General features: G+C 36.9%; 2 protein-coding genes across 4 annotated transcripts in view; one reads left to right on the top strand and one right to left on the bottom strand.

The window, feature by feature from the left end:
- Positions 1 to 162: 162 nt before the first annotated feature.
- Positions 163 to 5,993, bottom strand: LOC143465815 (tRNA endonuclease ANKZF1-like). Of its 3 annotated transcripts, XM_076964301.1 has the most exons (14): positions 5,715 to 5,992; positions 5,246 to 5,425; positions 4,015 to 4,235; positions 3,595 to 3,821; positions 3,329 to 3,464; positions 3,101 to 3,239; positions 2,685 to 2,831; positions 2,363 to 2,547; positions 1,900 to 2,285; positions 1,684 to 1,795; positions 1,347 to 1,526; positions 982 to 1,043; positions 702 to 854; positions 163 to 539 (listed from the first exon to the last, which is right to left on the bottom strand). In XM_076964301.1, exons 1-13 carry the CDS (start codon positions 5,857 to 5,859, stop codon positions 740 to 742), a joined length of 2,235 nt encoding a protein of 744 aa, XP_076820416.1. In that variant the 5' UTR covers positions 5,860 to 5,992; the 3' UTR covers positions 163 to 539; positions 702 to 739. The 3 variants fall into 3 exon arrangements, with proteins under 3 accessions (XP_076820416.1, XP_076820417.1, XP_076820415.1); XM_076964302.1 differs by having other exon boundaries at positions 163 to 854; positions 2,363 to 2,535; positions 5,715 to 5,993; XM_076964300.1 differs by having other exon boundaries at positions 163 to 854.
- A 10,909-nt stretch (positions 5,994 to 16,902) lies between these two features.
- The window catches only part of LOC143464776 (ephrin-B1-like), a 28,482-nt gene continuing 25,789 nt past the window's right edge, over positions 16,903 to 19,595 (top strand). The window contains exon 1 of the mRNA XM_076962759.1: positions 16,903 to 17,233. Within this exon, the coding sequence (XP_076818874.1) occupies positions 17,103 to 17,233 (131 nt within the window). The 5' untranslated portion in view covers positions 16,903 to 17,102. The remainder of the gene's footprint in view (positions 17,234 to 19,595) is intronic.

The following is a 19,595-nucleotide window of genomic DNA, read 5'->3' as shown; positions in this document are numbered from 1 at the left end:
ACCAGATACCTACACTGACTATGCTAAAATTTATACAAAATATTCTGTACTGGTCCCTTCTGCGCCATCTAGCGCCTGTTATTCAAGGATGATATTCACCAAAAGATGGCCATTGAGTAGAGAGCCATGAGCAAAGAAAACTCGATAATCAGGAAACATCAGCCAAGTAAATAAATTGTATTGCCTAAAACCTTTATAACCAGAACAATTACAAAATCGTATGCTTCAGTAAAGCAAATTTCACCCACAAAAAGTTACAAGTAAGTAGAGGGAAATGGACGCAGTAGTATGACGAGAAATCACTTGAACGGAATCTTTGTAAAATAAAAGCTGCAAAGTGGACAATGAGTTACCGCATTTCTTCAAATGTATTCGGCGTTTGCTAGACTTGAAATATACAGGCAGAGATGCTCAACAGACGGAACAGTTCAAAGTACACACAACAATAGTGTTTTCACAATGTATGCATAGTTCGTTACAAATAATACAACACCAACAGGTCCAACACACACAATAGGTCTATAAACAACACGTACAACCAGGTTTTTTTTTAAGGTTTGGTTTGGGTGACCGCTAAGTAGTTTTAAGAGACCAAATTAGCAAGACCAAAGTAGCAAATCCAAATTTTGGGAAACCGCTGGAGAAATTTGGGGGACCGTTTCGGTCCCCCAAAACACCTTAAAAAAAACACTGCGTACAACAACACATACTTTGGCAAATTATTATAAATACTATACTCCTAAGTCTTTGCGGAAGCCTTGTGACCTTTTAAACATTTCATTGAGCAGAAATTGTAATGTAAGTATTCAAATGGAACTTTTGCAAAGAGACTTTCTGCACATAGATAGCATCTCCTGTTACAACACAAGTTGACAATATTAGTATAACCAATTAACCATATCCCTATTCTTTGTAACAAAATACAGCATATAGTTTAATTGTTAACAGTTGATCAGTCAAGTTTTAAAGTGATTGACTGACCTGGCATTAGAAATCTGGATACTTGGCTGGTCCTGCATCCTTCTTTCAACGGCGATTAATCTCTGCACATACAAAAGATGAAAACATCCACCAAAATAAAATGAGAGTGACTATTTCACTGAAAGTAGGTTACACAGCCCACAGTAAACGATAGACGGTTAGGAAAATGGGTATGCATAAACTTGATTTTAGTTATTTAGGATTTAATTGTAATTAGACTGGAAGATAGTTTTAGGTTACTGTGAAACAGAGCTTTGAATGCACAATGTTTCGCGGTTAAATAGTGTCAGCAAAATAAAATAGCTGGCAAGTGAATGTAATCGTTATGGAAGTTACAACTAACTAGATCAGTTAGAATTTATAACCTTCTCTCGGTCAGAAAGAGCAAGAAAACGTTTCTTTTCATCTTCCTCTTGATTCTTTCGATCTTCTTCCTCTGTCATCTTCCGATCGCGATCCTTTTTCGCTGCTTTTTGAGCCTTTTTCTTATCGTTTTGTTTTTTCTTCATTTCTGCTTCCCTTTCTTCTGTCAAAGGTGATGGTATCTGAAAATAAAGTTTTATTTGACGATTTGTCCCATTTTTGTTGTTATTTTAATACTCAACGATGTTTTGGAACTTTTTTCTGTGTTTAGCTTTAGTGACGTTTCACACACTTAATATCCAATTGCAGTATAAAATCACTGCCACGCGTTGATCTTACCTGTGCCTTTGTGTAGTTATAACGATCTGGAAAGTCAGCTCGAAATTTTCTAAATGTGTTTCTTGCTTCTTTGTTGGGAGAAATGCAGTATGGCAAAAATGAAGATAGGTTCCTGATAATTATAAACAAAAAATTTAAACCACTTCACTCATCAAAGAAAAAGTGTCAATGTAGTTAATATGTAGTGACGTAGCGCCATTGTAGTAAGCTACTTACTTGATGGCAGGGTCTGCACCACATTTGAGAAGTTCATAAATGATTTTCTTGTTGCCGGCTTTTGTTGCAATATGTAGCAGGGTGTTGCCACTACTGTCCAATGGCAATGTTAATAAACTCGCGAAAATATGAGAATCAATTGTAGTTGTATCTTGTTGATGTCGTTTATAGTCACTATTTACGTCCAGTTTTTCTACCGAATCTTTCAAGTCTTCGAGTTTTACTGTTGCATCGTTATTAGGTGCTGTTGGTTTTTCTTTAACACATTGTAAGCTGTCTTCTAGCATTTTAAAATTCGATGTTTTACACGCGGTGTATAACTTGTTCATAACTTCACGATGTTCAGATGACAAGTGGTCAAGTGGATGAGCAGAAGCTTTGTTCATCTGAAGTGATAAAATGATATTTTGCATGTTCTAAAAAAGGATGTATCATACTCCTTATACCATCAAGTAATTTTTACCTGAGTAACAATAGGAGCATCTTTATTTTCCTTTTCAATGGGATCAGAATTATTATCTTTTTCCTGCTTTTTTCGTTTCTTCTTCTTGTTGTTGTTATTGCAAGAAACTTGGAATTGTTGAAGGGCTGCAGTACTGACTGCTTCTTTCTGGATGCGCATTTCATACTCAGTGTTTGAAGATTCGACTGTTCAAATCATCAACATAGAAGTAATAACAGAACCAAAGTACTCAAGCAAATATGGAAAACAAATACTTTTCAAATATTATATCCTCTATACAATTTTTGGCTATACTTTCCACAATTATCCTACTACTAATCACCTCGTTTTGCTTCAGTTTTTAGAAGTTTTATTTTTCCTTTTTGTTTCTTTTCTTTAAGTGGTTCTTTCTCTTTGACAGATAAATTATTTTTACTTTCTTCACTGGATGGCCTACTTGCTGATAAGATATCAGTCATGGATTGTTCACCTTAAATTTATCAAGTATGTTTTAGACATGAACATTCTGTATTACTAAAATTATGTAATAGTTACGTAATTTGTTAATAAGTGCAGGCAACACCTTTTTTAGTACCACACATGCATGAATTTTGCATGATTTTTAGTTTTCGTAACAAACACAGAAAAGGTAAGTTTCTGTTAGTAAGCAATTAACAGGGTTACGAGGACATAGTTTTATGTGCACAATTCAGTTTATCTAATATATGTGCAATCTAGGGTACACAACCTAAAACCAACCGTGAAGAGTAACTGAGAAAAGTTCCTGATGTACACGCTGCACTTCGTTAAACGTTGGACGTCGTGTTACGAATGGTATAGAGCGAATTCTAAAATCCTTTTGCTCAAATATTGATTCTTTTCCTCCATAAAATAAAGCCTGTATAAACAGAAGTTGATAAAGCTGTTAGACTTATGACCTTAACCTTTTAGACAAAATAGGCATGTAGGATGATTAACATTATTGACCTTTCTATAGTGAGGTATTCTAATAAAAATATGAGAGCTTTTGTCTAAATACTCTTCTTTCCATGACTTTAAAAGTGCGACAATATTTTCCTCCAAAGCTATTTCATTATGACGACGTAAACTTGCTCCAGCAGACCTGTAACAAATGCAACAAACATCTAAATTATATTTGTCATAAAATTATGTCCATTTAACAAGCGCAAGTGAGTAATATCGTAAACACATTTTCTCTGTCAGTCTAATTCTCTGCAAGAAGTTAAAATTACTTCGCGGTGCTTCCGCTCTTGGAGCTGTCGTTTATGCTTTGAACAGTTCCTCTTTTAGCACGCACGATGTATCGGTGAAATGTTTTGTGGGCAGCTACATTTGCTCCGTCAAACACAGCTGCTGCAAAATGGCCAGCACTTAAAAGAATGACTGTCCAAAACTGACTGTGAGCAGTGGATAATGTATGTAGTGCCATGTCAGAAATTTCTGCATCAACATCGGAGTTCTGCATAACAAATACACATAAAAAGGTATTTATTCAATAAATTGAGTTTATTGAATAAAACTAAGTATGTAAACATTACCTTCTTTTCTACTACTCTTCAGAAATATAAATGAATTGCTTATTATTTACTTGCCAATAAACTAAACAAATAAAGAAAAAATTCAGGTCTGCAAAAATCAGAAAGTTAACTCACCTGTCTGCTGTAGAGTACTTTTTTATACACAGAGACGATATCACTGTTCGTGTTTCGAAAATAAATTTTGGGTTTGCGATTATCAAATTGTTCATCATGTTCACTATCTTCATTGTCAGCTTTTAACAAAGACACTGACAATTTCCGATTGTCATCACTTGAGAAACTTATTCCAGTGATATTGTCATCGCTATCAGATCCAGATATACTTAAAACTTCATCTAGGAAAAAAAGAAACAAAACTTAAAACTAGAGAAGCATTCAGAGAATGCATACCTCTACCAAGGCAGAAAAATATTTCTATGTTGCATTTGTCATAATGAAAAATTTCTTCACCATAACCCAATACTGCATTGCGCAACTCAAAATTATACAAGGTCTGCAATGAAACGCGGACGAACCCAGTAATAAGAAAATCTAATGCAAACCAAGTTTACTGATACATATTTTCCCAAATATATCTGCCTATCCTTGACAACAAGCTCGTTAGTGTAATATTGGTGAAATAGTATTCTTTCTTCCTATTCATATAATTTGGCTCAGTTCATATTGAATAAATAATTAGTTTTGTCTATTTTTTATATCCATCCTATGAACAAAAACAGCTTACAATCGCAACAATGAAGTATGTTGTAATGCTAAAAACTTGTTTGCTGCAGTATTGATGCAGATGTATGTTGCATGTTACATTACTGCAGTAGTCAGCGCAAAGCCGAATGAACATACAAAATTTTCCAATCTTTGAAAAGTTTTAATCACCACAGCGGACCAAACCTGGCTTGAACATAAAACAAAAAATTCATGTCACACTGCTGTTACTTTCATGCATCTGTCTGTGCTTATATTTCCTTTTCTCTTGTAGGGTAGTGTTTCACCCTTGTTTCCCTCACGGAGCAGGGTGAGCTGATATGGCCTGAGACTGTATTTTTCCCCATTATGCGGCCCCCAATGGGTTTAAAATAGAAACAGTTTGTTTTTGTATTATAACAAAGTTATCCTGAAAATTTGATCACAACTGGATTACAGATATTTAAATAATGTACTAACAACGAAATAAACAGATGGTAAAGAAAGCATGATCTCATTGACATAGGTATACAGGATGTAGTAATCGCAACAATCCAATAATAAGCTTCGTATCCTGTTTTAGTATAAAAAAATTTTAAAAACAGAATTACCAAGTGAATAAAAATCTAAATGTTAAGTGACAGTCTGATTTCAGAATGTTAACCTGCTGCATCTCCAAACTCTTCTTCACTGATGATTGATTGACCAAGTAAACGAAGCTTAAGATTGTATCTATGCCAGTCACTCTTGTAATGAATTGTTTGTTCACTTCTTTCAGCCAGTGTGCATTTACAGGTCAAACACTGCAGGGAGTTGCCATCTATGTCCTCTGTGCTGGTGGGATCTAAAACACAGCCAGCCAAGTTTCGTAAAAATGAAATCCAAATTTATAAACGGATTCACACTCAACACGGTTATGCATAGATTATATCTTTGTTCAATGCGATGCAACTGTTTCATATTCTGAATTATGAGAAATTTGATTAAACAGACAGTTTTATCACAGTGTTCTGTTTCACAAAAAAAATCTTCTGAGTTGTAAAAAGCATGTGTGTCAGGAATGTATATTTATAGTATATAGATGCTTTTAAATAAAAAAATACCATAAGAAGAAAAGCGTAAGAGCCACCAACCTGTTTCTTGCAGAGAAAGCTCAGACGGTTCATCTAATTCTTTTCTTTGTTGACATGACTTCTTAGCCAGCTTTATACCTTCAAGGACTTCTTTGAGGCGTTTCTGTTCACTCAAGGACACTTTTACGGGATGCACGTAAGGCATAGCGCTAAGCGAAAATAGGTGGCAGATTAAATGACAAACTTTACTTACCCTAAAGGCTAACAACTTTGTAATCGTAAAGTTATTTGGTTACATTTACATAGCAATCCCTAGCTGTGGTAATGAAATACAGAGTAACATTACAACATCCCAGTAAGTAATTCTGCAATCATAAACCTTATATGCATGTACTATGACGTGATACTTATGATAGATATGATACATTCAACACCATCAGCTAAGCAAAACATCACAAAACTTAACAAGTTATTTTGCTGTGCAAATCAACTGAAATTGGGTCAATCAATGAAGTGAAGCCATTTTAAAATGAAAACAGCCAAACCCCTGACTTGAGTCATTTTATCACTTTGTGAAACACCATCATCTTGAAAAGTTTACAATCTGTGCAAAAGAATTAAATCTACAGCCTAGTTTGCTCTACTTTTACGGGCTTGTTGCACAAGCCAATCCTTCCCCAACCTGAGTTACTAAAGTTGTAAATTGTTTACAAGCTTACTACTCCGGACACTTACCCTTTATAGTCTAACCTACAGCCTTGTATTCAGTGATATCTACAATTATGCAAATATATAGTCTATCAGTATCTCGAATCATTTCATGTACCACAGAAGTAATTTTTTCACAATATTTTGTTCACAGTTGAGACAACCTGAAATAATACAATGCTTCACAGAGGATATAACTAAAATGCCGAATCCATTGATTGAGCTGACTCAGGTGCATGATACCACATGAAAATTAGCTCTAACACATTAAAATAAATGAAGGTAACTGTGTTTTGTTCTTAAGCACTTATATCAAGTTGGCCCAGCGAACGCAGTTAACATTATAGTCAAAAGTTTGCGGGTTCAGTAGTAATGGCGATAGGCTATAATGCTCATTGAATAAGTCAAAAAATTGACAATAAAGTTTATCCTGCAAAGGAAGTACATTTGCCGTCCAAAATTACTAGCCTACATGTTATAAAATAATGCCATAAAGTGTTTCAGGAACCAGTTAGTATGCCAATATCTTACTTTTAATCTGAATCCGAAAATTGTGCTTTCTACACAGGTTAAAACTGTACTGGTAGGTACCGTACTCAGTTTTACCATCTTAGGCTAGGAGTGCCCAATAATTTGGAGGGTGATGGGAAAGTCATTGGCTTGCACTTGTAAATTTTGTATGCTTGTTTCTTCTGACACAATTTTTTGATAGCATGCCAGAAAGGCTGAAACTGACATTTACGCCAGTGGCGTAATGATATTTTCTCCTTTGCCACGCCAAAGATCACCAGCGTATCATACAAACTTTCCATACAGGGGTAGCCTATAAGTCCAACGTCGAAAGTGTAGCTCAGGCACGCACGAGGCTTGTCAATTTGCAAACTGAACATCCATAGTGGAAAGCATAACACCTGCAGTCCTACACGCAGTGACGCACGAGGTTCATCAACGTGCATACTGAACTTTTCTATCTTCATGCCGATTTATAATTAATACTAAATAAACAAAAAATGGCTGCTTGAGAGCCAATTTACAATAACTAAATGAAGAATTGAGGCTTCAGTGCAATCCATCATGCCAAAATTTGCATGTTTGCATGCACAAGTTCTCGCCGAAAACTGTCATGCTTTCTAATGGGGTTGAAAATTTTTCCGTTTACGCTGAATTGTATCAGTAATAACAAAAACAAACAAGGTTGGTGGCTTGAACGTCAATTTATAATAAATAAGTGAGGTACATTGAGTCTCCAGTGCATGCCGTCATACCAGAATTTTCTTTCACTGTAAGCACAAATTCTTGTCTAGAATTGCGACGAATGTTTTCCAGCCTCGGATTATAGGCAATAGGCCCTGACCCTGCAATATTTAAAACAAAGTTGACTATTTCACCGTATATAGGTCACGCAGCCTGTTGTTAAAGATAGGCGGTTAGGTTAGGAGAATGGGTGGAAAAGTTTATTTAAGGTTTTTATTGGAGTTAGATTTAGGTTAACTGTACATTACTATTACTATCTTATAAAATTGAAGTTTAGTTAAAAATAAACAGTGAAGACTAGCTTCGAACCCCCCTTTTTTCTGGTTAAATAGTAGCAGCCTATTTCTGCATTTTAAAACGTTTGGTCACTTGCTTAGTGAATAGCTTATAGGCTACATCATTCCATCAACAATTTACGTATGCTTAAAATAGAGTAACGCGACCGAAACTACTAGCATTATTTCCTTTATTTCTTTATAGTCTATACGGCGTATTACATAACATCAAGGCAGTGCTGTTATGTCATAGTAATAGCCAATAATTTACGACTTTTAGTATCTTGCTATTATACCAATTACCACGTCCGATCTTAGCAAAGATCGTCGTAATTCATGAAGGGTATTTCCCAAACTCACTACTGACATTTTCGTTATCTTTCACACCCTACCTTCACATCCATCTGCAACATTAGTGTTTCCCAGCCGGGGTTCCGGGGAACCCATGACCCAAGGATGCTGCGAGATCGACCTAGGCAGAAGTGAGGTTTTATACATAACAAGGGATTTGCAGCGTTATATTTTAAACAAATACTACTTTACTTAAAATGCCTATAATTTTAAGTTTCTAAAAAGAAATAGCATGCACTGCACGAAAATTGCAGCAAAAACAGCACGAACCTCGCGGCAAAAGTTCAGAATTATGTACGTGCATTATTATGACATCAACATTTAAAAATAAATGAAGTTACAAGGGGCTAGTAATTTTACTATATCAGCTAATACATTAGCGTAATGCCGTAGCAGCTAGTAAACTCGTCTCATGTGACTGGACCTTTAACATGTCAATTAGCAGACTATATAGGCAGGGTTGCCATCGGTCTCAACTCAAAAATAGGGACGACTAGGAAACGAAAGACGAATACCACCTTAAACAGTGTACAACAGAAGAAAGCAACCAATGTTCCTAAGAAAAAAAAATAACAAGACACTATCTGCATGTTCTTAATTTTGGTATCTCTTTGGTACAAAAAGGTATACTTGTGACAACCGAACCACAACCACGTGACTCTAAGCCTAAGGTGTCAAAATGCTCAAAATACGAACCTCTGTCTTAAAAATAAGACGAAAATAAGGACGCAAGTGAAAATAAGGACATTCCTTAGAAAAAAGGACAAACATATTTTCTAAGGCACGGACCTTTAAAATAAGGACAAATCTTAGAAATAAGGACGGTATACGGCTACCCTGTATATAGGCCTAGACAGGCGAAGCTTGTTAAAAAATTTAAGCATATACCTTATTAATTAACGTAAACCTTATAAACTTTACCGGCAATGGTGGCCTTAATTTTGGGTGGTGGAGGTGGGGGCGCGAGGCGAGGTGTAGCGCGGCTTAAGTTAGTGGCCCCCAAAACTAAAGGAGACGTAGCAATCTTTGGGGGGGGTTTGGAGGCATGCTCCGCCAGTAAATTTTGAATTTACATTATAGTATAAAATGTTGCTTTGCTTTCAAAAAACAAACTGCCTGAGGTTTGTTTGTGTATTTCTTTTAAGTTTATGGCCTTCAAGATCTCACACCCGTCATTTCTTTGTTGTTATCGCGCGCCTAATACCTCAAAGGTTTGGCAGCAGAGAACACCACTTTTTTCGTCTTAGCAAGATGTCTTAATATACGTGACTGTTTAAGCATCAGCTATATGAAAGTAACCTCAAAGCAGGAGGGGACTAATTCACACGGAGGTTTGATTTACAAAACTTTCCTCTAAGTTATTCTAAATACAGTTCATACAACTAATTAGCATAAGCCAGTGAATGACTCCCGTCTCCCGTCCTGAAAAAGTTAACAATAATATTTGTCTGCAACGTTTGATTTTTTGAGCGGGTATACAAAAACAAGGGGGGGGGGGGTGCTCGGAGGGTGACCCGAGGCAACCGCTTCGCTCGTCTCACCCTAAAGTCACTATTAATTACCGGTTTGCTAGCTTGATACTCAATGCCAAAATCGGTAAGCAAGTTTAGAGTGTTGCGGAATTTTTTTTTAATGAATAAGGCAAACCAAAAAAGGTTGGAAGTCACTGGTCTAGTGAGGCTACGTATTATCTGTAGAGTAAGCCTAATGCATAAGATTACGTTTGTAAACCGCAAACATTTTTGATGCAGGCCCATCGTACGATTTAAATTTTCATATGATGACGAAATTTACGCACACTCAGTTTACATATCCTGACATCTCTCAATTTTACGAATTTATAACAATAAAAACTTTCTTCCTACAGTGAGAGAAATGGCTTTTTCTGTCCTACAGTCCCAGATCTTTGCAAATTTTACATCTAATTCGGCAGCTTTTGAAAACATTAGATAATTCCAATATTAAGAGTAGGGTAGGCCTGTGATAGGAAAAAGGTTTTACTGCATGGAATAGCCTAACAAGTTTATTTGGTTTTACAAGCAAAGAACTTAGTTATTCAGTTCCGAGAAAAGATATTTACATCTGCATAAATGCAATGTTATTAAAATGGGTTTATGTTTAGTGTATTTATAGGTCACTACAAAGGTAGACACAATGGATATATAAACTATAAATATTTGCAGGAACTGCGCGCAGAACATTTTTTATGAATGTGAATTTTTGCAAATCGCAAGAAAATATCTTCTGAAGCATATGTTATCATCGCAAACAATCATTTTCGCTGTTGTGTTTGGCTCTTGGGTTCTTGACAGGTTCAAAAGCTGACTACCGCGGTCAATTAAGAGTGAAACTAAGTGGGCTACCGTTAGGTTACTGCGTGTAACATTTGTTTCTTTGTAGTTTAGTAACACACGTAATGACCGCTCGGGCATGCTGTCAAGTGTGTTGTGCTATACCTGTGCCGCTTGCTATACTCAACATGTCCCATTGTCCCCCGACTAAAATCTGTTACAAGGCCCAGCTTACGCTTTGTGCGGTTTCAAATACTGTAGCAAAAAGTGCAGAATTTTCTCCTTTTGGGTATAATCCATGTAGTGTAAAAATAATGTAAACACGACAGTGTTTTGGGAGATAAGCTTCCAATGATCCTTCATATACAATCAACAGTAGCGTAAATTATTTTAATGCAAGTTGAAGTACGGTGCGTAAATATTGCTAAGTTTTGGGAAACATGGCTACAGAAGCCTACTTTAGACTATCAAGTTCTCGAGCAAGAAAATAATTTCCTGTAAATTATTGTGGATGGCTTTGACTTTGTTTGAAACATGGCATTAACTACAACATTGGCTTTCCTTATACTAAATTAGCGGTATAACTCGGAGAAACAGCTATGCAAAGTGCCGCGATATCCTTACAGCGCATGGTTTCATCAACTAAATCATCCAGGCCAGCTGTTTTGGATTAAGGTTATTATGAAAAGCAGGGTTAATCATCGCAGGAGTTACAACATAAATAAAGATTTTTTCTGTGGAACATCCCGTAAAGTGGTAGTCCAACCTTTTCTGGTCATGGGCCCCTTAAAAGAATGTTTGAAATCTGCGAATCCCTCAAGTTCGATCTCTAAGACTCATTTAATTTATAAGTTCTGCAGGTCGTAAAACAGATTTGTTGCTGTACTGCGGCAAATCTTCTGCCAAATTATAATGTATTTTTGAGCGTTTGATTGTCATACGCAACTTTCACAGTATAAAACCCTTTCCGCGTGTTATATCTAAATTATACATATTCCATTTGGCAATGCAATGATACAGATTAATATCTAGGCCTAGTACTGCATAATGTCATAATAATAACTCACTTTATCAAACAATTGGATCAGCAATCAAGTAACAATCTTGTCTAGCTCGACATTCACGAGCCCCATAGGTGGAGAACCCATGCAGTGGAGTAAGTATTCGTTTCACCAAACAAACAAACAAAGAACTGAAAAGCGATGAATGATCTACATCCCGATGTCTTAACTGTCTAGTTCTTTGCAATCCATTTTTCATAAGCATTATGACATCACTAAAACTGTAGATCGCTAACCAACTTCCAACTTGCAGGATTACGAATGGTTTATTGTTGACCGAAACGTGAAAACGGAAATTTTATTATGCAATTTCACTAATTAATATCGACTTCAATAACGTTGATTGTGTTAATTGGTAAATCTTTTTTAAGAGTTTGCAAGGTTATTGTTAATGTTATTTAAGGTAAATTTTGACTGCCAGTTTCGAACCCTGCGTAACACAATCTGGTGACCTGTAGCAAAACCGTACATTGAAGTAAGTAACAGAGCTGAAAATGTATAGCCTACGCAGTAAAGGGTTTGTTTTTAAATTTATTCTCCACATATTATACAACTGTTGATGAAAGCCAACCGCAGATTGTTCTTATCAGTTCATAAAGTAGGTCAACTGAAATCTGGAATACCAGGTATGCAACTAACCTAGTTTTACACCTGTAACGTCTTGTCTAATCCCAAGCTGATTTGTGGCTTTTAGTAAAGTCACTTTCATGAAACCGCGAGTTGATTTTTGTTAAGTGTGTTTAGTGGTTGACTTTATTTGGCACAATAATCACAGTAATCAAAGCAAAATAATGTGTTAATTGGCTTTGCAAACACTCTTGCAGGTTAAGGAAATTTTAGTTGCGTTATTTCTGACGAAAGCCGTAAAATAAACAACTGTCACGCATTCAGCTTGTAAGTCCGATATTTGTCTGCTCGTTTGTAAGTCGCATTGCTCCAGGTAACATCAAAGCGCGTCAGAACGAAAATCTTCCCATCTGCAAGAATCCTTCCAGGTAGTAAAAATAGCTGTAAAAACCGACAAGATTTTGATTTAAGGTTTAGGTGCAGTAATATAATAGGCCCGCAGAAACAAGCGGTTGCATCTTCAAAGCAATTCACTTGTCGCGAAGATAATCTAACAAAGTATCGCGCCTTATGGTCGTGTAATCGCTAGTTTTGTCTGCGCATCGAACAATAGATAAAATACGTACACCGCCTTTCTAATCTGGACCTGTTAGGGGTTAATCGCATGTCACTGGAAGCCAGACATTTTCGGCGCAGCAGACTAAGGAAGGTTCGTTGTTGTTGTTAAAATTTAACCAATTAAGGTTGCAAATCTGTTGTCCTAAAAACTTAGCAGAAACTCTTTAGTCGTACTACGTGCTGTGTGTTGGCTACTGGCTAGTACACGTGATGTTTAAGTCATTGGTTTATTTCTTGGCATTTCCAAGCTAGCGTAAGCATAGCTATCTTGCATTTCGATTCTGTTTATTCTTGAAATTTGAGCCGCTTATGATGTGGTAAGACACTTTCCTAACGTTATACAGGGTCATCGTTTTGGTGGCAATTGTAAAGACAGTTCGAATATAGCTAATGTCGAAAACATAATCGTAAAGGCCTTATAAGATGGTTTCAAAGGTCAATGAGAATTAATCTCAGTAACGAACATATAAACAGTGTGCGGTTGTTCGTGCTGCTAGAATAACGCTTTGCTTTTAGTGAATCTGTTTGTTGAGTTGTGTTAATGTTTTCAAACGAAACTAAGTAGGCTCGCCAAAGATAATATTTTGATTCTCTCTCTTCAAAGTGGAATAACTTTGTTTACCATGCTACCCATCAGCTTTGGGGTTTAGTTTGATATTTATGCGAAGGCAAAGAAAACATTATTCGATCGATGAGATCAAAGCAGTCTCAGAAGTAGCCAGATAGTGAAATAATAATTAATAATTTGACATCGAATCAGTTGTTAAAGAAACCCATGGATTGGTATACATACTTGTTTATAGCTACATGCTGGCAGAGCAGAAAGATAATTTTCGTAAAATTACCAGAAGTTCATCGTTTTAAGTTTGCTTACTATCATTAGTACAGAATGTCAATAATGTGTCACTTGTAGTGACAAAGCTGTTCCTTAGGATGTAGTTTTGCTAATTAGTATTATCATTCACCTGCGCACTTGACATTGACTTACCGATAATAGTGCATGCCAGGTAGTTTTATGATGTCTTTCAGCAGTGGGACAGTGATTTGTGGGCGATGACAAATTGCAAAGCTCGTTAGTTGGAATTAAACCCAGGCGGTTTCTCCTACGCGTTTGGACCGGCTGGTGTTTGTATTGACTGCAGAGGTTACCCGAACGGCCAAAAGGTGTGATGTGAACTAAGCTTTTTTCCGGAAGTTCGTTTCACGCCAATCACTGTACAATCTCGTGCGCGAACTGCAACAATGATTGCTGAAGTCTGGTTCATTGCATAGCTCGATGGTTTAATCCGATTAAGCATTTTAAACAAACTCATCGTCCCAGAATGTAGTTTGGTCAGCCTGTCTTTGTCCTTCACCTGTATCTGTTTTAAAAATACGGGATGCTCAGACGCGATGTTTCCACTCAAAATAGATTACACCTGCCCACTACAGCCCTAAAATAGCTTTTTTCGATATGATTTAAATGTTCATGCTGTACTTGCATTATCGGTGAAGTATTAAAAGGTTAGTTCGCCCAAGGAGAAAAGCTTAGTTCAACTTCGCCCAACCGCTTGCACAAGTTAGTGTAGTTGCGTTTGTACAGAAAGCCGTTAGACGTCATATTTGACGAATTCATGTATAATGGTCTTGATTTTTACTTTTAACGTCAAGATTTAAGCGTTTTTAAGTAAAATGCAAACGAATTGTACACAAAAGCGATCCCGTTTGCTCTTTGTTAAACAGTTGTAAAAACCTCGCCAACAGTGTAAATGTGTTGAGGTTGTGCAGTCCGTTTCGTGAAGTTAATGTTGCCTGAAGGCTAGACTTAAAATGAGAAATAGGGAAGGTTAGTAATGGTTGTTTATAATGTTGTTTGTAGTTATTACAAGATCTACGCACACGGTGCTGGTAGCTTTCCGGTTTTATTGTACTGAAATTACAAGTAGAATAAAGATGTTCGGTTTGTAAAAATGTCTTTACTTTTGCTTATTATACATTTATATTCTTATTAAAATATTAGGTTTCTCTCTGGGTTGATTTCATGTCTTTATGTAAAATAGATTTCTTTAAAATGTAGCAAGGTTTAAAGCGAAATCATAATATTTAAGCTTGTTTGATATTATGTCAACTAGCTATACTTAAAGCACAAATTGAAAAACGTATATCGTGGTAAACCCCGATTCATACCGTATATATTTGCTTTGGCAATCCAACCTGAAATACCGACATAAAGAATAATTTTGAAAATTACGTAAATGACTGTCAAGGTAATACCCAACAATCTAACATCAATATTTGATTTTTATTGTATTGATTTATGATGTTGGCAGTACACAGAAAAAGCGCACGTTTTACGTAGTCGGTTAATAATTAAAGTTATAACCTTTTGTGCTGTGCATTCAGTGGTCTCACGCGTAGTCTAATATTGTCCTGGACGCTGCCTCCAACGAATTTTACAGCAGGTTGTCCAGTAGTACCCATAATCCATTTATTAACTTGCAAGTCGACATAACTGTGTGGTTCGCTTATGTGGCGGATGGTTCTTATTCGGGTGTCTATCCTTAGTTGATCTTCGTCTCCTTGCCTTTCGCTCATGACGAAAAAGATGAAAAGTTTATCCCAACAATGGTTTATTATACTGTGATAACTTATGTTTTGGAGATGGTTTGACAAGCTTTTCCAACAAACATTATAAAAGATAGATTTTTATGCGTTTGGTCGACTGACCTTTTCAAAGACTCTAAGTCATCCTCCAAAAATTACGATGAGGTGACACCATTTTGCATACATCGTAAATCAAGCCTGTCTTTATAAAATAGACCAGGATTACATTTAAAGCAGCTCCTAAAACTGTCTTTCTGGACGTTCTATGTTTGCGAGCTTTACGAATGTGGCCTACTTTTCCAGCCAAACAAAGGCAAAATAAGAATTTTACAACTTTGGCGATAAAATAATTTTGTAGTTCTTAAAATCTAACCCATGTTTGTTATTGGGCGGTGTTGTAGGTTTGGGCAAACAACTCGACAAAATATACGAGCCTTGAGAGACCTGTTTGGTCGTCTGTAGGCGAAAGAACAATTTGTAATAAATTCTACTGATTTTCGAAACCTTTTGCCTGTCGTAGAGCTTATAACGACTTCAATAAATCTTCGATACGTCGTATATTTCGAATCTCGATTTCGGGGTAATGCAAACATAAATTCTCGACACCCGGTGGCGCGCGCACGCCGACAAACGTGGCCCAGTATTCAGTTACAGAAAAAAACAAAAGAAACCCACGTCGGGTTTTCGATGAAGATCGTTTATCGCGTTATGTTTTCACGCTAAAATTGAGATCGAGTGCCCGAGAGAAAAAGGCGGCCCATGGGCTGTCAGGCCCAACCGTTCAGTGTATGATATGCTCCGGTTGTGCGTACTGCTAGCGAATATTTATTTTTCTGTGACTCTGGTTTCAAGATTGAATCAACTGTTACGATTGTCAGGTGCAGGTATAAGATTTAAACGTGGAGCAGGCTTTGATAACTGAGCCAAGACTATAAAATAAGTTGATGACATTGATTTTTGATGAATGAGAAGCTGAATAATTAATGCAGAGCAAAGAACCGACGAAGGTTACAAGACAAGCGATTTTCCTTTATTTCGTAGTCATTAATTTTTACGTCTGCATAAGAAATAAGCCAGCTTGTTATTTGGGCCCATCCACAAGGCTTAACTGAATGGAAACTATATCACAACCCACTTTTGTGAGGTTTTTACTATTTTAGTGTTATTGAACATATTTTTATAAATGTCAAGTCTAATACCGCAATAGAGCCAAAAACTCGGTAATATCAAACGGCCAGCAATCGATAAAAATGAGAGGTAATCTGTAATGACGTGCCCAATTGGTACTGTCCATATTGTCAAAAAACATAAGATCAATGACCAGCTTTTAATAAATTTACATGCCAGCCTTAGAGCCGCCGGGCACAGGCTTAGTGTTCTTGCAGTCCTGGGCACCAATGGTCAGTCGGTCCACTATTTCGGAGATATTATTTGAGCAGTTTTGTGTGATCCTAATTTACTCGCTAACGACCCAACGTGAGGAACGTTGTAAACTTTGTGTAGATTCAGCATAGTTGTTGGGCGCTATAAGTTATAGCTATGTCTTTGTCCTCAGCTAGTAGGCGTAATTTTACAACGCATGCCAGAATCTTTTGTTATAGTTTGCTGATTGAAATCACCAAATAGGATTATCTTGTCTTTTTCTAAAACAAACTATCGGAGTATCTTCTGCGACGACCAAACTCTGCTGGCCGCTGCTCTTGACAAAAGACACGTTTTGAATTGCGCGCTGTGTATAGAATGATTAAACTGAGAATGGAAAACATAACGATAGCCAGTATTGTATTCAGCCTGGTCATCTACCTTTTGGACTCCGCCATAGTACAAGGAAAAACTCTTGACCCAATTTACTGGACTTCCTCAAACCCAATGTAAGTTGGTAAATTTTGTATTGTGGTGATTAGAAGCTGAAGGGTATGGTAAAATCTTATAATAACTTATCGCTGACATATAGAATCATTTCTGGTCATAAGTGTTAACAGGATATACGTCTCAAGTGGTATTTCAACGTCTTGTTTGTATTACCATTGTCTTGGCCGATTTGTATAAGCACATTATGATAATACCATGTATTTGGCGAGTTGATACAGCGAAAGAAATGCCCCAGAAATACATGTGTAGTTACAAGTTGTAGCACTTGGTCCAACAGTCAAACTACCGTGTAAGGAAACTAGTTTACAAGTTGTTGGCTTTATTACCATGCCTTTGTTGCCATTTCTCTCAAAAGTTCCCGGTCCTGTGTTTGTATTGCGCCTCGATGCTTTTGTTTCAGCGCCGCGGCATTCAGGACTAAACCGACCCGCCGTCAAATGAATTACCGAGCCTGTTATAATAATACCGACCCTCACTGAAAGACAACAAAGGCGCAGACGAGTGGCAAAATCACCTACCTGTGTGACTTCATCGCGCTCCCCTTACCGAGCCCCATTGTCGTTCCCAGGCTAAGGTTGATATTATTACATCACTTTTGTGCGCGAGCTGTTTTGCGTCACCAGTTGCCAAATACCGATATCGTTAATGGTTTAAACATCAGTGAATAGGAGAATGTTTTGTTTTTATGTGAAATTCCACTGTATTAAGCTTACGATAACGACACTAAACTCCCATGAATGTCTTCCAGGTTTTCTTATTCCCATTATAAGTATGTATATATGTCAAACATATTCTCTTTCCCGCTGTTGTATTAGACCACCATGATTGTCATTGTAAGCAGTGATGTTAACAATAAGAGGAACGGACATTGAATACAAAAAGTAAATTTTTATGTTTGCCAGGTTTGATCTGTAAATTTCACTGTTGTTATTATCGGCATTATAAATGAAAGACATTTTGACAGGCATCCACAGAATTGTTAAAAGCTCGCAAAAGTCTGCGGCAAATTATGACAAATCGTGATTAACGAAAGCGCTTGCATCGGCCAAAAAGTCGTGAACTTTCCCTTTGTTTATTTAAGATACCGATAATGAGTATTATCGCCTCAATTTAACAAATCGCCCTTTGTGTGCTCTCACTCCGCAAAAACTTCGGGCTAATTAAATGCAAGTGGGTGACCCAATGCTGTGCGCGCATCCGTGCCAGGCTTGACGTTGATACCGGGTATATCTCCTGGAGATATAATGATTGATTGATTTAATTTCATGACGTGTTCGTGGTCAAATCGTTGCTGTTTTTTACCTGTTAGTTATTTCGTCATGGCTATAGCCTAGGTTACTAAGCTGTATGACGTTTGGTGATTTTTGTTCTGGTGTAAACGCACGTTTGAAAGAACTTATGTACAACAAATGACTTAATTTTGATGCTTGTTCCGTTTGTTTTCGACACGATTCAACCAAAAGATTTCCCAAGTATGAGTGATAGTTATGTTCCGTTACTCCCGTTAATAACTTTCCGTATATAAAAGTCTTGCCTGAAGTTTCGACCCCTTCATCTAGCGCACAAAAGCAGCAAGCTGTGCCATGAGACACCAGGTCGCCAAGTTATTGATGATAGCTTAGATATTGTCAAATACCTCGATACTTTTCCACTATAGGTTGTAGCCTTTTCCATTTCGGTTCGGTATTTTCAATTCTTCTGGCGCTTAGCTTTTTTAAAAAGAGATCCATTAAAAACGCGGCACGAAATTTGTTTTTGTTGACTATTTATTTATCATGGTAAACCGCTCCGTAATCAATTACCCTCGATTTCACACCTCCCGCTATTTGTTTATTAAGCTTTCAAATACAAGTTCGATTATTTAAAGCACAGATAACTTTGCGCGAGTAGCAGCCCTGACTCATAATCATGAATCACCCTTACCCAGCGGGGAAATGTGCATGTGTACATATTATTTGTTTGTTACAATTGATGAACGTGTTTGGGCGATTATTTCTCCACCTTGTATGTTATTTTTCTCCTTTTATGCGAATACAATAGACGGCTACACTATGTATTTTGATGGAGCGATTAACGCACGCTCTCAAAACAGATCGAGCGATATTACACACGTATTTTGCTTATTATCCCGTTTCGAATTTTGAAGCCCCCAGGCTGCAGAACACGCTAATTAGGTAGTATTTCCGAGCATTTATTTTGGAGTTCTTGTCCATTTAGACGGCTATTTTGTAGCGTAATTATGAGTTAAGCAAATTTCTTATGCTTAAAGTATAAGCTTAAATGGCATTTTACTAAGAATGATGTGCTATGCGATAATTTGTATTTGCGCTCCAAACCTCGCTGCTGGTACAATTACGACGT

Source organism: Clavelina lepadiformis, chromosome 7, assembly GCF_947623445.1.
Source record: "Clavelina lepadiformis chromosome 7, kaClaLepa1.1, whole genome shotgun sequence".
Taxonomy (NCBI): Eukaryota; Metazoa; Chordata; class Ascidiacea; order Aplousobranchia; family Clavelinidae; genus Clavelina; species Clavelina lepadiformis.
Note: the sequence above shows the minus strand (reverse complement) of the source record. Positions and strands in the feature narration are given on the sequence as shown.